General features: G+C 46.7%; 1 protein-coding gene across 3 annotated transcripts in view; it reads right to left on the reverse strand.

Annotated features, from left to right (window-relative positions):
• Positions 1-12,958, reverse strand: part of PISD (phosphatidylserine decarboxylase) — a 43,705-nt gene extending 30,747 nt beyond the window's left edge. For 2 of the 3 annotated variants that reach the window (XM_063722706.1, XM_054542918.2), the window contains exons 1-3: positions 12,868-12,955; positions 11,855-12,029; positions 1,483-1,562 (exon numbers count right to left, since the gene is read on the reverse strand). Coding sequence is in view for 1 of the 3 variants with exons in the window: in NM_001132641.1 (NP_001126113.1) it covers positions 1,483-1,562; positions 12,868-12,932 (145 nt within the window). In the remaining 2 variants the exon portion in view is untranslated. 3 annotated transcript variants of the gene reach the window in all.
• Between the last annotated feature and the right edge of the window lie 1,653 nt (positions 12,959-14,611).

Below are 14,611 nucleotides of genomic sequence, written 5' to 3' on the forward strand. Positions count from 1 at the left end.
AAATGTGCAAAGGATTTGAATAGACCTTTGTCCAAAGGAAAAATACATTGGCCAATAAGCACAAGAAAAGACAGAGGTTAAATATCTGTTATGCGTTAAATTGCTGAAAACTCCCCAAAACTCTTATATTGAAGTCCTAACCCTGAGTACCTTAGAAGGTGCCCTTAGTTGGTTGGAGAGAGGGTCTTTACAGAGATCATCAAGTTAAAATGAGGTTGCAGGCGGGGCACGGTGGCTCAGGCCTGTAATCCCAGCACTTTGGGAGGCCGAGGCGGGCAGATCACGAGGTCAGGAGATCGGGACCATCCTGGCTAACAGGGTGAAACCCCGTCTCTACTAAAAATACAAAAAATTAGCCAGGCGTGGTGGTGGGCGCCTGTAGTCCCAGCTACTCGGGAGGCTGAGGCAGGAGAATGACGTGGAGGCAGGAGAATGACGTGAACCCAGGATGCGGAGCTTGCAGTGAGCTGAGATCGCGCCACTGCACTCAGCCTGGGCGGCAGAGCAAGACTCCATCTCAAAAAATAAATAAGTAAATAAATAAATAAAATAAAATGAGGTTGCCAAGGTGTGTCCAAATCCAATATGATGGGTGTCCTTATAAAAAGTGAAAATCTAGAAACAGACATGCACACATGGAGAATACCAGGTGAAGCTGAAGGCAGAGATTGGAGTGATGCTTCTATATGTAAGGAATGCCAGAGATTGCCAGCAAAACATTGGAAGCTAGGCAAGAGGCATGGAACGGGTTCTCCCTCACAGCCCTCCAAAGGAAGCAACCCTGACACCTTGATCTCAGACATTTAGCCCTAGAATAATGAGACAAATGTCTGCTGTTCAAGCAACCCAGTTTGTGTTGCTTTGTTACAGCAGCCCTAGCAAACTAATACAACATTATTAGTAGTCAGGGAAATGCAAATCAAAACCACAATGAGACCCCTTCACACCCATCGGAATGGCTATAATCAAAAAGACATAATGAGGCCGGGCATGGTGGCTCAGGCCTGTAATGCCAACACTTTGGGAGGCCAAGGTGGGCAGATCACTTGAGGCCAGGAGTTTGAGACCAGCCTGGGCATCATAGCAAAACCTCATCTCTACTAAAAATACAAAAATTAGCCAGTATGCATGCAGTCTTTGAAATACAAAAAAACAACAAAAATTAATAATAAAAATTAGCCAGGTGTGGTGGTGCACATCTGTGTCCCAGCTACTTGGGGAATGAGAATTGCTTAAACCCAGGAGGTGGAGGTTTAGTAAGCCGAGATTGCACCATTGCATTCCAGCCTGGGCGACAGATCAAGACTGTCTCAAAAAAAAAAAAAAAAAAAGGAAAGCTAACGCTTCAGTGATAACTGCATGCCAGGTACTTTCCACATTCTAATTCATTTAACTCTAACAACAACCCTATGTTTATCCCAATTTACAGATGACCAAACTGAGGCACAGAGAGGGTCATCACCATCTCTAATTGCTCCTTACCTGTGCGAAAGGCTCTAAACGGCAGCTTCCGTAAGGGCTGTAGGGATTGGCTCAGGGCAGTGATCTCACAGGGATGGAGGCTATAACCAAGCAAAAATGAACCATTAAATATTATTCTTAAAATTAAAATTACTGGATTAATCAGCAAAATTTAAACACTCAATAACAATATTGTAGCAATGTAAATGTCTTGGTTTTGACAACTGTACTGTAGATAAGAAAATGTCCTTGTAGGGAAAGGACTGAAATATTTATTTATTTATTTATTCATTCATTCATTCTTGAGACAGAGACTTGCTCTGTCACCCAGGCTGGAGTGCAGTGGCGCAATCTTGGCTCACTCCAACCTCCGCCTCCCGGGGTCAAGCGATTCTTCTGCCTCAGCCTCCCTAGTAGCTGGGATTACAGGCGCCCGCCACCACACCCAGCTAATTTTTGTATTTTTAGTAGAGATGAGTTTTCACCATGTTGGCCAGGCTGATCTCAAACTCCTGATCTCATGTGATCCACCAGCCTCAGCCTCCCAAAGTGCTAGGATTACAGGCATGAGCCACCAGGCCCAGCCTAGAAAAGGGCTTAAAAGCAAAAGGTCATCAACTTGGCAAATTGCTCTCAAGTGTCTCAGGAAAAAAATGTGTACGTATACACACACATATACATATAAACAGAGATGGAAAACGATAAAGCAAATAGGGCTGACATTTGAGGAATCTGGGTAAAACGTATTTGGGAATTCTATGTACTATTTTTATAACTTTCTGTAAGCCTGAAACTATTTCCCAATAAAAAGGTTTTTTGGGTTTTTTTTGGGAGGCCGAGGCGGGCAGATCACCTGAGGTTGGGAGTTCGAGACCAGCCTGACCAACATGGAGAAACCCCATCTCTACTAAAAATACAAAATTAGCTGGGTGTGGTGGCACATGCCTGTAATCCGAACTACTTGGGAGGCTGAGGCAGAAGAATCACTTGAACCCGGGAGGCAGAGGTTGAGATGAGCTGAGATCGTGCCATTGCACTCCAGCCTGGGCAACAAGAGCAAAACTCCGTCTCAAAAAAAAAAAAGGAAAATACTATTCTGGTTCAGTTAGTTTCTCTTCTTTGTTTCATCTTTGCCTGAAGAAATAAGACATATTCCCAGTGGCAATAAATGACTATGCCAGCAAGCAAAGCATTAATGAGTTTTTAGTTGAGTTTCCCCTTAATCAAAGAGAAAATATATCTCACTTTCAGTTCAGATATCACTTCAGTTTCACCAAATACTGACCTGAAATCTAAAGTTAAAAAACTGTATCTGTGTCAATAAACATTTTTTTTCCTTGGAACTCTTTATGATAGAATAATTCACTCTATTATAAATGTCTAAATTGATATTTTTGTGAAAAATAGAATTGCATTTATTACTTTCACACTGTAATATTTACTTTCGTGGATATTTAGTTATGTCTTTTGTGTGTGTGTGTGTGTCTGTGACAGAGTCTCACTCTGTTACCAAGGCTGGAGCGGATTTTGGCTCACTGCAACCTCCACCTCCCGGGTTCAAGCGATTGTCATGCCTCAGCCTCCTGAGTACCTGGAATTACAGGCGCATGCCACTACACCTGACTGATTTCGTATTTTTAGTAGAGACAGGGTTTCACCACGTTGGCCAGGCTGGCCTCAAACTCCTGACCTCAAGTGATCCACCTGCCTCGGCCCTCCAAAGTGCTGGGATTACAGGTGTGAGCCACAGCACTTGGCCCAAGTTATGTCTTATATAGATATCCTACAAACGTTATCAGATTTAGGTACTTTCCTTTTTTCACATAAAATTTCCTTGCCTTACAAACACCTGGCTAAGCACTCATGATGGCTCCCGCCTGAAATCCCAGCACTTTGGGAGGCCGAGGCAGGTGGATCACTTGAGGTCAGGAGTCCGAGACCAGCCTGGCCAACATGGTGCAACCCCATCTCTACTAAAAATACAAAAATTAGCCGGGCATGGTGGCACACACGCTGTAGTACCAGCTACTCGGGAGGCTGAGGCAGGAGAATCACAAAACAAAACAAAACAAACACCCCCCTTGCCAGGCTGGGCATTGTGGTTCACAACTATAATCCTGGCACTGTGGGAGGCTGAGGTGGGAGGATTGCTTGAGCCCAGGAGTTCAAGACCAGCCTGGGCAACACGGTGAAACCCCATCTGTACAAAAAATACAAAAATTAGCTGGGCATGGTGGCATGTGCCTGTAGTCCTACCTAACCAAAAAGTTGAAGTGGGAGGATCGCCTGAACGCAGGAGGCAGAGGTCACAGTGAGCCGAAAACACGCTACTGTACCCCAGGCTGGGTGACAGAGTAGGACCCTGTCTTAAAAAAAACAAAAACCACACCACCCTTGCAGCATAGCACTATTGTAGCTAACATGATGAATCTGATTCTCCTATAGGCAGACAAGGAGAAAAAGCATCTTACCATGACGAGCACCACCCCCAAGGCCAGACAGATGTACAGCTATTAACACAATGAAGGATATATTTCAGTATATGAAAGTTCTTTCAGTTCTGAACAATGTTCATTTCTTAGACTGGATACTCCCACTGCCACAGCAAAAAGCCTAAAACCCTGCTTTCTAAACAGAATTTTAACAAGAAGTGCAAAAACTGACTAAAGGATAAATTGTGTTCTGTACATTGCCGCATTGTGTTTTCCCTAACTGAAAGAATGTTTGCAGACTGATTAACAAGGCTTTGTCTGACAGGAGGAAATAGGAATGGGAGATGATCATTTATGTATCCACCGTAACTGGACGCAGGGCACTCAGGTGGTTTGTTTTGCATATCCATCTTCCCCCTCATGAACCCTGCCCAAGAACAAACAGCTCAGCCTTTTGTCCACCGCTGTAGCCCCAGATGCTGGAACAAATACTGGGAAATGCTTCATTACATCAGTTTGGTACATCAGATTTAGGTACTTCCCTTTTTTCACATAAAATTTCCTTGACTTATAAACACCTAGCTGAGCATGGTGGTCATGACTGGAATCCCAGCACTTTGAGAGGCCAAGGCGGGTGGATCACTTGAGGTCAGGAGTTCAAGACCAGCCTGGCCAACATGGTGAAACCCCATTTCCACTAAAAATACAAAAATTAGCCAGGTGTGGTGGCACACACGCTGTAGTACCAGCTACTCAGGAGGCTGAGGCAGGAGAATCTTATTACGGGATCGTCCCGATTTTCATATGAATGCTGTCATTTCTTCAGTCTTACACAAACACTGTCTACCATGCTATCATTCTTTGGTCCTCCCTACTTTTCTGCTCTCCTTCATTCCAAGTCTAAAAAGAGCTCTCCATTCACTGTCACCACTTCCTCACCTCTCAGCCTCTCTTAGTCCCACTCAGTAAGGTTTTGTTCCTATCACACCACCTCATCAAGGTCACCAACAACCTGCATGTTGCCAACACCAATGCACACACACATCTGAGGTCTCATCTTACTTGACGTCTCAGCAGCATGACACAGTTGATCCTTCTCTCCTTGAAACACTCTTCACTGGGCTTTTGGGACCGTGATTTTTTTTCCTATTTTTCTGGTTTCTTCTCAGTCTCTATTTGTGAATTCTCCTTTGCTTCCTCACTGTGGATTCTGGCCATGCCCAGGGTTCAGATCTCTTCTCTACCTATGCACTCTCCCCAGAGATGCTTATCCAGTCCCATGGCTTTAAAGAACCATCCACTGATGACTCCTTCATTGCTCCCCCAGGGGCCAGCTACCCAATGGCCCCATTTTGAGTCCGCTCAAACTGAGTCTGTAGAAGACAGGATTTCTGACCCTCTCTAACTCACCTTCAATCTGCTCCTGCCCCAGAGTTCTCTATCCATAGCAGAGACTAGCCAGATGTTTATCAAATGCACTTCCTCTTCTGGACACCTGTTAGACTACATTTCCCAGCCTCCCATGCAGCAAGGTGTGGCCATGAGACTGAGTGTGAACCAATGAAATCTGAGGATCATTCAGGCTTCCCAGGCATTCACCTCCAAGCTTACCCCCACCAGCCAGCTTGATGCAGACAAACATGCCGACTGTGGGAAGTATTAAAAGATGGCAGGAAGGCCAGGTGTGGTGGCTCTCACCTGTAATCCTAGTATTTTGGGAGGCCAAGGTGGAGGGACTGCCTGAGCTCAGGAGTTTGAGACCAGCCTGGGCAACACGGTAAAACCCAGTAGCTACTAAAATACAAAAAATTAGATGGGCATGGTGGTGTGCACCTGTAATCCCAGCTACTCGGGAGGCTTAGGCAGGAGAATTGCTTGAACCTGGGAGGCAGAGGTTGCAGTGAGCCGAGATCACACCATTGCACTCCAGTCTGGGTAACAGAGCAATACTCCATCTCCAAAAAAAAAAAAAAAGATGGCAGGAGACTGAGTCCCTGAACATTGCTTGGAGAACAGCTGCCCTGCCAATCAGGAGCACCCAATGCAGCTTTACAAGAGTGAGAAATAAACTTCTATAGCGTTAAGCCACTGAGAATGCTGGAATTTATCTGTTACAGTACCAATATTACTATAATTAACACACCAGGTCAAAAAAAGGTACCACCATTCATCCAGCCACTCAGGTACAACCCCCCCCCTTTTTTTTTTCCGGAGATGGGGTCTCGCTTTGCTGCCCAGGCTCAAGTGCAGTGGCATGATCACAGCTCACTGCTGCCTCAAATTTCTGGGCTCAAGGCATCCTCTCACCTCAGCCTCCTGAGTACCTAGGACTACAGGTGTGCACCAGCACACCTGGCTAATTTTTAAATATTTTGTGGAGATAAATAAGGTCTTGCCATCTGGCCTAGGCTGGTCTCAAACTCCTGGATTCAAGTGATCCTCCCACCTCAGCCTCCCAAAGTTCTGGGATTACAGGCGTGAGCCACTGCACCAGGCCAGGACTCATTTTTGTTTGTTTTGTTTTGTTTCGTTTTTGAGATGGAGTCTCGCTCCGTCACCCAGGCTGGAGTTCAGTGGCGTGATCTCAACTCACTGCAACCTCCGCCTCCTGGGTTCAAGCAGTTCTTCTGCCTCAGCCTCCCAAGTAGCTGGGATTACAGGCGCAAGCCACCACACCCAGCTAATTTTTGTATTTTTTTAGTAGAGACAGGGTTTCCCCATGTTGGCCAGGCTGGGCTCGAACTCCTGACCTCAAGTGATCCACCCACCTTGGCCTCCCAAAGTGCTGGGATTACAGGCATGAGCCACTGCACCCAGCCCAGGACTCGTTTTTAAGTCCTTTCTTTCTCATCATCCACATTCAATCCACTGCCAAGGCAATGAAAACTACCACTGGCCAGGCTCAGTGGCTCATGCCTGTAATCTCAGCACTTTGGGAGGCTGAGGCGGGTGGATCACCTGAGGTCGGGAGTTTGAGACCAGCCTCGCCAATATGGTGAAACCCCGTCTCCACTAAAAATACAAAAAATTAGACAGGTGTGATGGTGGTGGCCTATAATCCCAGCTACTTGGGAGACTGAGGCAGGAGAACTGCTTGAACCCGGGAGGTGGAGGTTGCAATGAGCCAAGATCACACCACTGCACTCCAGCCTGGGCATGACAGAGTGAGACTCTGTCTGAAAAAAACAAAAAATAAAGGCCAGGCATGGTGGCTGACGCCTGTGAGAACTCCCAGCACTTTGGAAGGCCAAGGTGGGCAGATTACGAGGTCAGGAGTTCGAGACCAGCCTGGCCAACATGGTGAAACTCCATCTCTACTAAAAATACAAAAATTAGCCAGGTGTGGTGATCAGCGCCTATAGTCCCAGGAGGCTGAGGCAGGAGAATTGCTTGAATCCGGGAGACGGAGGTTGCAGGGAGCCGAGATCACACACTGCACTCCAGCCTGGGTGACAGAGCAAGACTCCGTCTCGAAAATAAATAAATAAATAAAACAGAAAGACAAGATCCCACATCTTGTCAGCCTCTCAGATCCCTAGCTACTTTCCCTCTCTTCCTCCTCACTCACTCCTCTTGCCGCTCCTTGTCCACACCACATGTGCCCCTTTCCACACTCCTCCATTTGCTGTTTGCTCTGCTGGGCACACCCCTCTCCTATGTGGCTCACTCCCTCATCATTTAGTTCTCTGCTCAAATGTTACCTCCTCAGTGCGGTTTTTCCTGAGCACTGTATGCCCAAGAGTTGGCCCTCTTGAGCACTAACTTCTTAATTGTTTTTTAAACTTTTCTGGGTACGTAGTAGGTATATATATGTATGTGTTACATAAGCTAGTTTGATACAGGCATGCAATGTGGAATAATCACATTAGGTAAATGGGATATCTATCCCCTCAAGCATTTAAGCTTTGTGTTACAAACAATTCAATTATACTCTTTTAGTGTTTTGTTTCGTTTTTTTGAGATGGAGTTTTGCTCTGTCGCCCAGGCTGGAGTGCAGCGGCATGATCTCAGCTCACCGCAACCTCCGCCTCCTGGGTTCAAGCAATTCTCTGCCTCAGCCTCCCGAGTAGCTGGGATTACAGGCACCCACCACCATGCCTGGCTAATTTTTTGTATTTTTAGTAGAGATGGGGTTTCAACCTCTTGGCCAGGCTGATCTTGAACTCCTGACCTCATGATCCACCCGCCTCAGCCTCCCAAAGTGCCGGGATTACAGGCGTGAGCCACCGCGCCCAGCCTGTTAGTTATTTTTAAATGTAATAATTTTAAATTATTTTTGACTATAGTCACCCTGTTGTGCTAGCAAACACTAGGTCTTATTCATTTTATTTCATTTATTTTTTTGAGACGGCGTCTTGCTCTGTTGCCCAGGCTGGAGTGCAATGGTGCAATCTCAGCTCACTGCAACCTCTGACTCCCGGGTTCAAGGAATTCTCCTACCTCAGCTTCCTGAGTAGCTGGGATCACAGGAGCACACCACCAAGCTCGGCTAAATTTTTTTGTAGTTTTAGTAGTGACAGGGTTTGTTGGCCAGGCTGGTGTTGAACTCCTGACCTCAGGTGATCCACCCGCCTGGGCCTCCAAAGTGCTGGGATTACAGGCGTGAGCCACTGTGCCCGGCCCATTTTATTTTTTTTGATACCCATTAACCATCCCCATTTCTTCCCATCCCCCCACTACCCTTTCCAGCTTCTGGTAACCATCCTTCTACTATCTCCATCAGTTCAACTGTTTTAATTTACAAATAAGTGAGAACATGCAAAGTCTGTCTTTCTGTTGAGCACTAACTTTCTAATTATCTTGCTTTCTTTTTCTTCATGGCATCTCTCATTACCCAAAATGAATGGATTCTGCATGTATTCAGTTATTTGTTTACCGTATGTATACCTTGATGAACACGGGGGTTTATCTGTGATCTCACTGGCCTTCAGTCTCAATAGTGAGAGTATGCCCCAGAAAGATGAATGGATGGGTTCAAACAGATGTCTCTTCTACATGCATTCTACATCGCATCCTGCAAGTAGGCAATTAAAGCCCACAATTGAGCACTCCAGTCTGCCTGTGCAACTCAAATCTCAGCTCTGCCACTTCTTAGCAGCTGTGTGACCTTAGGAAATTTCTTAACTAATCTTAAGCCTCAGTTTCTCCACTTGCAAAAACAAAACTCACCTCATTAGAAGACAATCATGCAAAACCTTAGCCCAGGGCCTGGTACCTAGTTACATTGTTATTATTAAAAGTAAGAGTTGATATTCAGCTGACATACACTGGGATGGTCATATCAATCATCTATGACCAGCATTCACTCTCACTAATCTGTCTCCATGGTGTCCTGGTTATAAGTTTGTTTGTTTGTTTGTTTGTTTTTAAGACAGGGTCTCACTCTGTCACCCAGGCTGGAATGCAGTGGTGAAATCACAGCTCACTGCAGCGTCGACCTCCTGGGCACAAGTGAACCTCCCACCTTAGCTTCCCAAGTAGCTGGGACCACAGACGTGCACCCAGCTATTTTTTGTAGAGAGGAGGTCTCACTGTGTTGCTCAGGTTGGTCTCGAACTCTTGGGCTCAAGCAATTTTCCTGCCTCAGCTTCCCAAAGTGTTGAGATTACAGATGTAAGCCACCACACCTGGCCAGTTGCACTATTTTTTCTCTTTTCTTTTTTTTTTTTTTTTTTTTTTTTGAGACAGGATCTCACTCTGTTGCCCAGGCTGGAGTGCAGTGGCATGATCTTGGCTCACTGCAGCCTCAACCTCCCGGGCTCAGGCAATCCTCCTACCTCAGCCTCCCAGGTAGCTGGGACTACACATATGCACCACTATGACCAGCTAATTTTTGTGTTTTTTGTACAGATGGGGTTTTACCATGTTGCCCAGGCTGGTCTTGAACTCCTGAGCTCATGCAATCCACCCGCCTTAGCCTCCCAAAATGCTGGGATTATAGGTGTGAGACACCACACCCAGGCCTAAGACATTTTTAACATCAACCCTAGTAGCAACATTTTGCCTATAGTCCTTATGTCTCCCTTGCTTTCTAAAGCTGTGAAAGTTCTCCTAAAACAGAACTGACAGACCTCTTGAAGGCTTTATCCCATATTCCACCACGTATTACAAGTATATAGTAAAGTTCCTTGAAGACAAGTCCTATTTCAAATGTTTTTAAATTCTTCATTCGCTTCTTCCCCCTTCTCTCTTCTCCCTTCTCTATGGTCCCTTGACATTGTGGTTTGCAGTGGTAGGGATGCCATAAATATTTCTGATGGAAGTCATGCACGAGAAACTACTTCCTAGGTGCTACTGTCTGTACTTGCCTGAACCTAAGAATCACCTGTAAAAACTACAGTTGCCAGAGCCCCAACTTATATCTACTGAATCTGAAATTGGCAGTAGGATGGGGGCATATCTGGAATCTTTTTTTTTTTTTTTTTTTTTTGAGACAGAGTCTCGCTCTGTTGCAGACACTGGAGTCCAGTGGCGTGATCTCGGTTCACTGCAACTTCCGCCTCCCGGGTTCAGGAGATTCTCCTGCCTCAGCCTCCTGAGTAGTTGGGACTACAGACACATGCCACCACACCCGGCTAATTTTTGTTAGAGACGGGGTTTCACCATGTTGGCCAGGCTGGTCTCGATCTCCTGACCTCATGATCCACCCACCTTGGCCTCCCAAAGTACTGGGATTACACGCATGCGCCACCGCACCTGGCTTTTTTTTTTTTTTTTTTTTTTTTTAAATCAGCCAGCCTCCCAAACTACAGCAGGCTCAGAGAGACTCCCAAGGAATCTCTAAAAAGCATCCCAGCCCATTCAGCCCATTCTTTCATCGAATGAGTTTGGGAAACATGGCCCTAAATTATCACCCAAGATGTTATCTATCACCTGTCACACATCACCCAGTTATTGAAAAACTTATCTGAAATATAAGGTTTTCATTTACATGTCTCACAAATAGTCACTGGTTTACTAAAAACCCACAGAAATGTTATCTTTTTGGTTTGTGTATTAATATCGTTTCTATCTTGATATAGAATACCTTTGAAAATTAAGGCTTCTTATTGTACCCAAATCTTCATCTCTCTCACCCACTGCATCTAAGTCTAGTCTTATCTGTCTACGCTGGTACTAAAATATAGTTTTTCTTTCCCTTGTAATGATGGTGACTGAGGCATAGCCTCCTCTCATCATTTAAAAAAATTATCGTAGGTGGACTGCGATGGCTCACTTCTGTAATGCCAGCACTTAGGGAGGTGAAAGTGGGTGGATCACTTGAGCCCAGGAGTTCGACACCAGCCTGGGCAACATGGTGAAACCCTGTCTCCATGCCCCCCCCAAAAAAAATGCAACTGGGCAGGGTGGCGTGCACCTGTGGTCCTAGCTACTCAGGAGGCTGAGGTGGAAGAACTGCTTGAGACCAGGAGGTGGAGGCTGCAGTGAGCCATCATCAGACCACTGCTCTCCCTCTTGGGCAACAGAGTGAGGCTCTGACTTCCAAAACAAATAACAACAACAACAACAACAAAATTTTTAAGAGTGTCTCATTTCAGTCCTTCCAATTCATGACACATTTTATTTATTTTTAATTTTTTTGAGACAGAGTCTCACTCTGTCGCCCAGGCTGGACTGCAGTGGTGCAATCTTGGCTCATTGCAACCTCCGCCTCCCAGGTTCAAGCAATTCTCCTGCCTCAGCCTCCCAAGTAGCTGGGATTACAGGTGCCTGCCACCACACCCGGCTAATTTTTGTATTTTTTAGTAGAGACAGGGTTTCACCACATTGGCCAGGCTGGTCTCGAACTCCTGACCTCAAGTGATCCACCCACCTTGGCCTACCAAAGTGCTGAGGTTACAGGCGTGAGCCACCGCGCCCAGCCTGTGACACACTTTAAATGAATTCAGGGTTGACTCATAAACAGCACGCCTGGTAATAACATTGAAAACAAAGCCTCCTGCCCAAATTCTAACAGTTACCACCACAATGCAGAGCCCTCTCCTGAGGGAGAATCATTTCTGTACAGTTAATGATGAAAGAGTGTCGCTTTCATAACAAGACCAATGATGGTTTCTGTTCCCTCAGTCCAAATCCAGTGTCCGTCTCCTCCCAAAACAGTAAGTTATCCTCTGATCAACGCTGACAAAATGAACCCTGTAGGAAACACACAAGTATGGCGCATCTCTTAAATCTTAGCTCTTTGAAATGACACCAGGCAGCCGACTCTGAATCACAGCTACAACATTTTAATCCATTTTCCGACGGTCCAAATGCTCTAAGCTATTTTCTGTATAACAACTGCCCTCACGGTGGGCAGCCTGAGAGAAAGATTGTCGCGTGAGGGGGTACTTTGATGGGGATCCTGGCTCTGCTACAAACTGGCTAGGTGAACTTGAGCAAATCTCTCCCTCTCTCGGAGCCTCAATCTCATTAACTCCAAAAAGAGACAACTGGACTTAGAAGACGCCTCAAGTCTCCCACATTTCTAAGAACCTAACAGCTGGGGGTCACAAGGGTAACCAAGACTCTAGCCCCATAACAGATTGTTTTGAGATTACCTAACCTAATCCTCGAGCTTCAAAGACTAAGATCCAGAAATGAAAGTTGCCTGACACTCAATCTAGTGCCCTTCCCACAGGACATCGCTCTTTCTACGAAAACGAACACATGATAAAATGGCATCTGAACATCTGAAAGCCCTGCCTCGACTCAAGAGACGGGCAGGTAGCCTATTTCATCTGGTTTTTGTCCCTCATCAACTTCCATCTAGCTGGAAAGGGCAAAGCGAGAGCTTCCAGGCCACACCCTAAGTAAATCCGGACCGTCCTACGCAGGAGCAGTCGCACCTGCTCCTAAGCTCGAGGTGAAGGTGGCTCCGTCTCCACCCGAGCTCGCCTCAGAGCGAGCCCGCGACAGAGAAACATCTCTCTCCAGACCCCAGCTTGGCCCAGGTTGCCCCACGCCCCAAGGCAGTCTCTCCGCGCTGCTATACCTGCTCCGCCACGGCGCGACCCCGTGCAGTAATCCCAGGCACCGGTGCCCCACGGACGTCGCCATCTTATCTGCTCCTTCTCAGTGAGCCACGCCCCCTTCACACGCTGGGCGCACGCTTAAGGCGTCACGAGTCTTGAGTTCACTGGGCCAATGAGAAAAGCGCGGGTTGGGGGCGGAGCCGACTAAGCTCCGCCCTGTGGCTACTCCCCACCTAACCCGCTTGGCACCTGCGGAGGTGGGGGAACTAGTGGAACTGTATGTTTCGCTAAACCTGGGCTTGGTCGCAGCACTGCCACTCCTCCTCCTTCCCTCTGGGTGCCTTTCCGCATGTACCTGGAAAATCTGAGTCATCCAAGATCCAAGAATGTCGTTTCAAGTGATCGAACTTGCTCATTTTACAGATGGGGAAACTGGGTATCCGTGACTCAGCTCTCGTTTTTTAAGGGCCAGAGTGTGTTGTGAGCACTTTGCAAGCATGGTGTCATATCATTCTTATCTCCTACCGCTGTGCTGCCAGGGAGACCGGGGGCAAACGGTCTTGGATCACCCAGAAATGCAACCAGTCGTTAAATTCGTGCCTGGTGCTTGCTCTTGAAAAGGTTCCTATCTTCGATTGTAAGAGGAAAACGAGTTTTCAATCATGTCTGCTACTTTTTACTGAGCACTGACTAGAGACTTGCAGCTAGGCCCGAGACATTATCCCCATTTTAAAGATGAGGTACCTGAGGCTCAGGAAGGTTAAGCAACATCTTCAAGGGTACATAAAGGGCATACGCTCAAAGACTATAAAATAGTGAAGCCAGAATTTGAACATACGTCTCTGACTCCAAAAAACATGTCCTAAACAGCTTCCTTTTTTTTTTGTTTTGAGACAGAGTCTCTCACTGTCGCCCGGGCTGGAGTGCAGTGGCGCGATCTCGACTCACTGCAAGCTCCGCCTCCTGCAAGCTCCGCCTCCCGGGTTGACGCTATTCTCCTGACTCAGCCTCCCGAGTAGTTGGGACTACAGGCGCCCGCCACAACGCCTGGCTAATTTTTTTTTTTATATATATATTTTTCGTAGAGACGGGGTTTCACCGTGTTAGCCAGGAAGGTCTCGATCTCCTGACCTCGTGATCCGCCCGCCTCTGCTTCTCAAAATGCTGGGATTACAAGCGTGAGCCACCGCGCCCGGCCTAAACATTGTTCCTTTTAAGCCCTTTGTCTAGAATCTGGCAGAATTTGGGTCCAACAACTGAAGGAATGCAGCCCTACTCTGTCCTCTGCTAAGCTGATAATCACAGTTGCCTTCACCAGGCATTTGACAGGAGGAGGAATATGCTCCCTGGTCCCTGCAGGTATTTCTGTGTAGTTGGCTTAAGTTCAACTAGGGCATACTCAGCTCCTACAGAGAGCTTAAAAGGCACCAGGTTTGGTATTGGGGGGAAGAAACCTCCCTTTGTTATGGTTTTCAAAAGTCCGAAAAGAAAAAAAACAAATGTATAGAATTGGTTTTGGCCGGGCGCAGTGGCTCACGCCTGTAATCCCCACTCGCTGGGAAGCTGAGGTGGGAGGATAGCTTGAGCCAAGGAGTTTAAGACCAGCTTGGGCCGGGCGCGGTGGCTCACGCCTGTAATCCCAGCATTTTGGGAGGCCGAGGTGGGCGGATCACGAGGTCAGGAGATTGAGACCATCCTGGCTAACACGGTGAAACCTCATCTCTACTGAAAATACAAAAAAAATTAGCCGGGTGTGGTGGCGGG

Source organism: Pongo abelii, chromosome 23 (assembly GCF_028885655.2).
Source record: "Pongo abelii isolate AG06213 chromosome 23, NHGRI_mPonAbe1-v2.0_pri, whole genome shotgun sequence".
Classification (NCBI taxonomy): Eukaryota; Metazoa; Chordata; class Mammalia; order Primates; family Hominidae; genus Pongo; species Pongo abelii.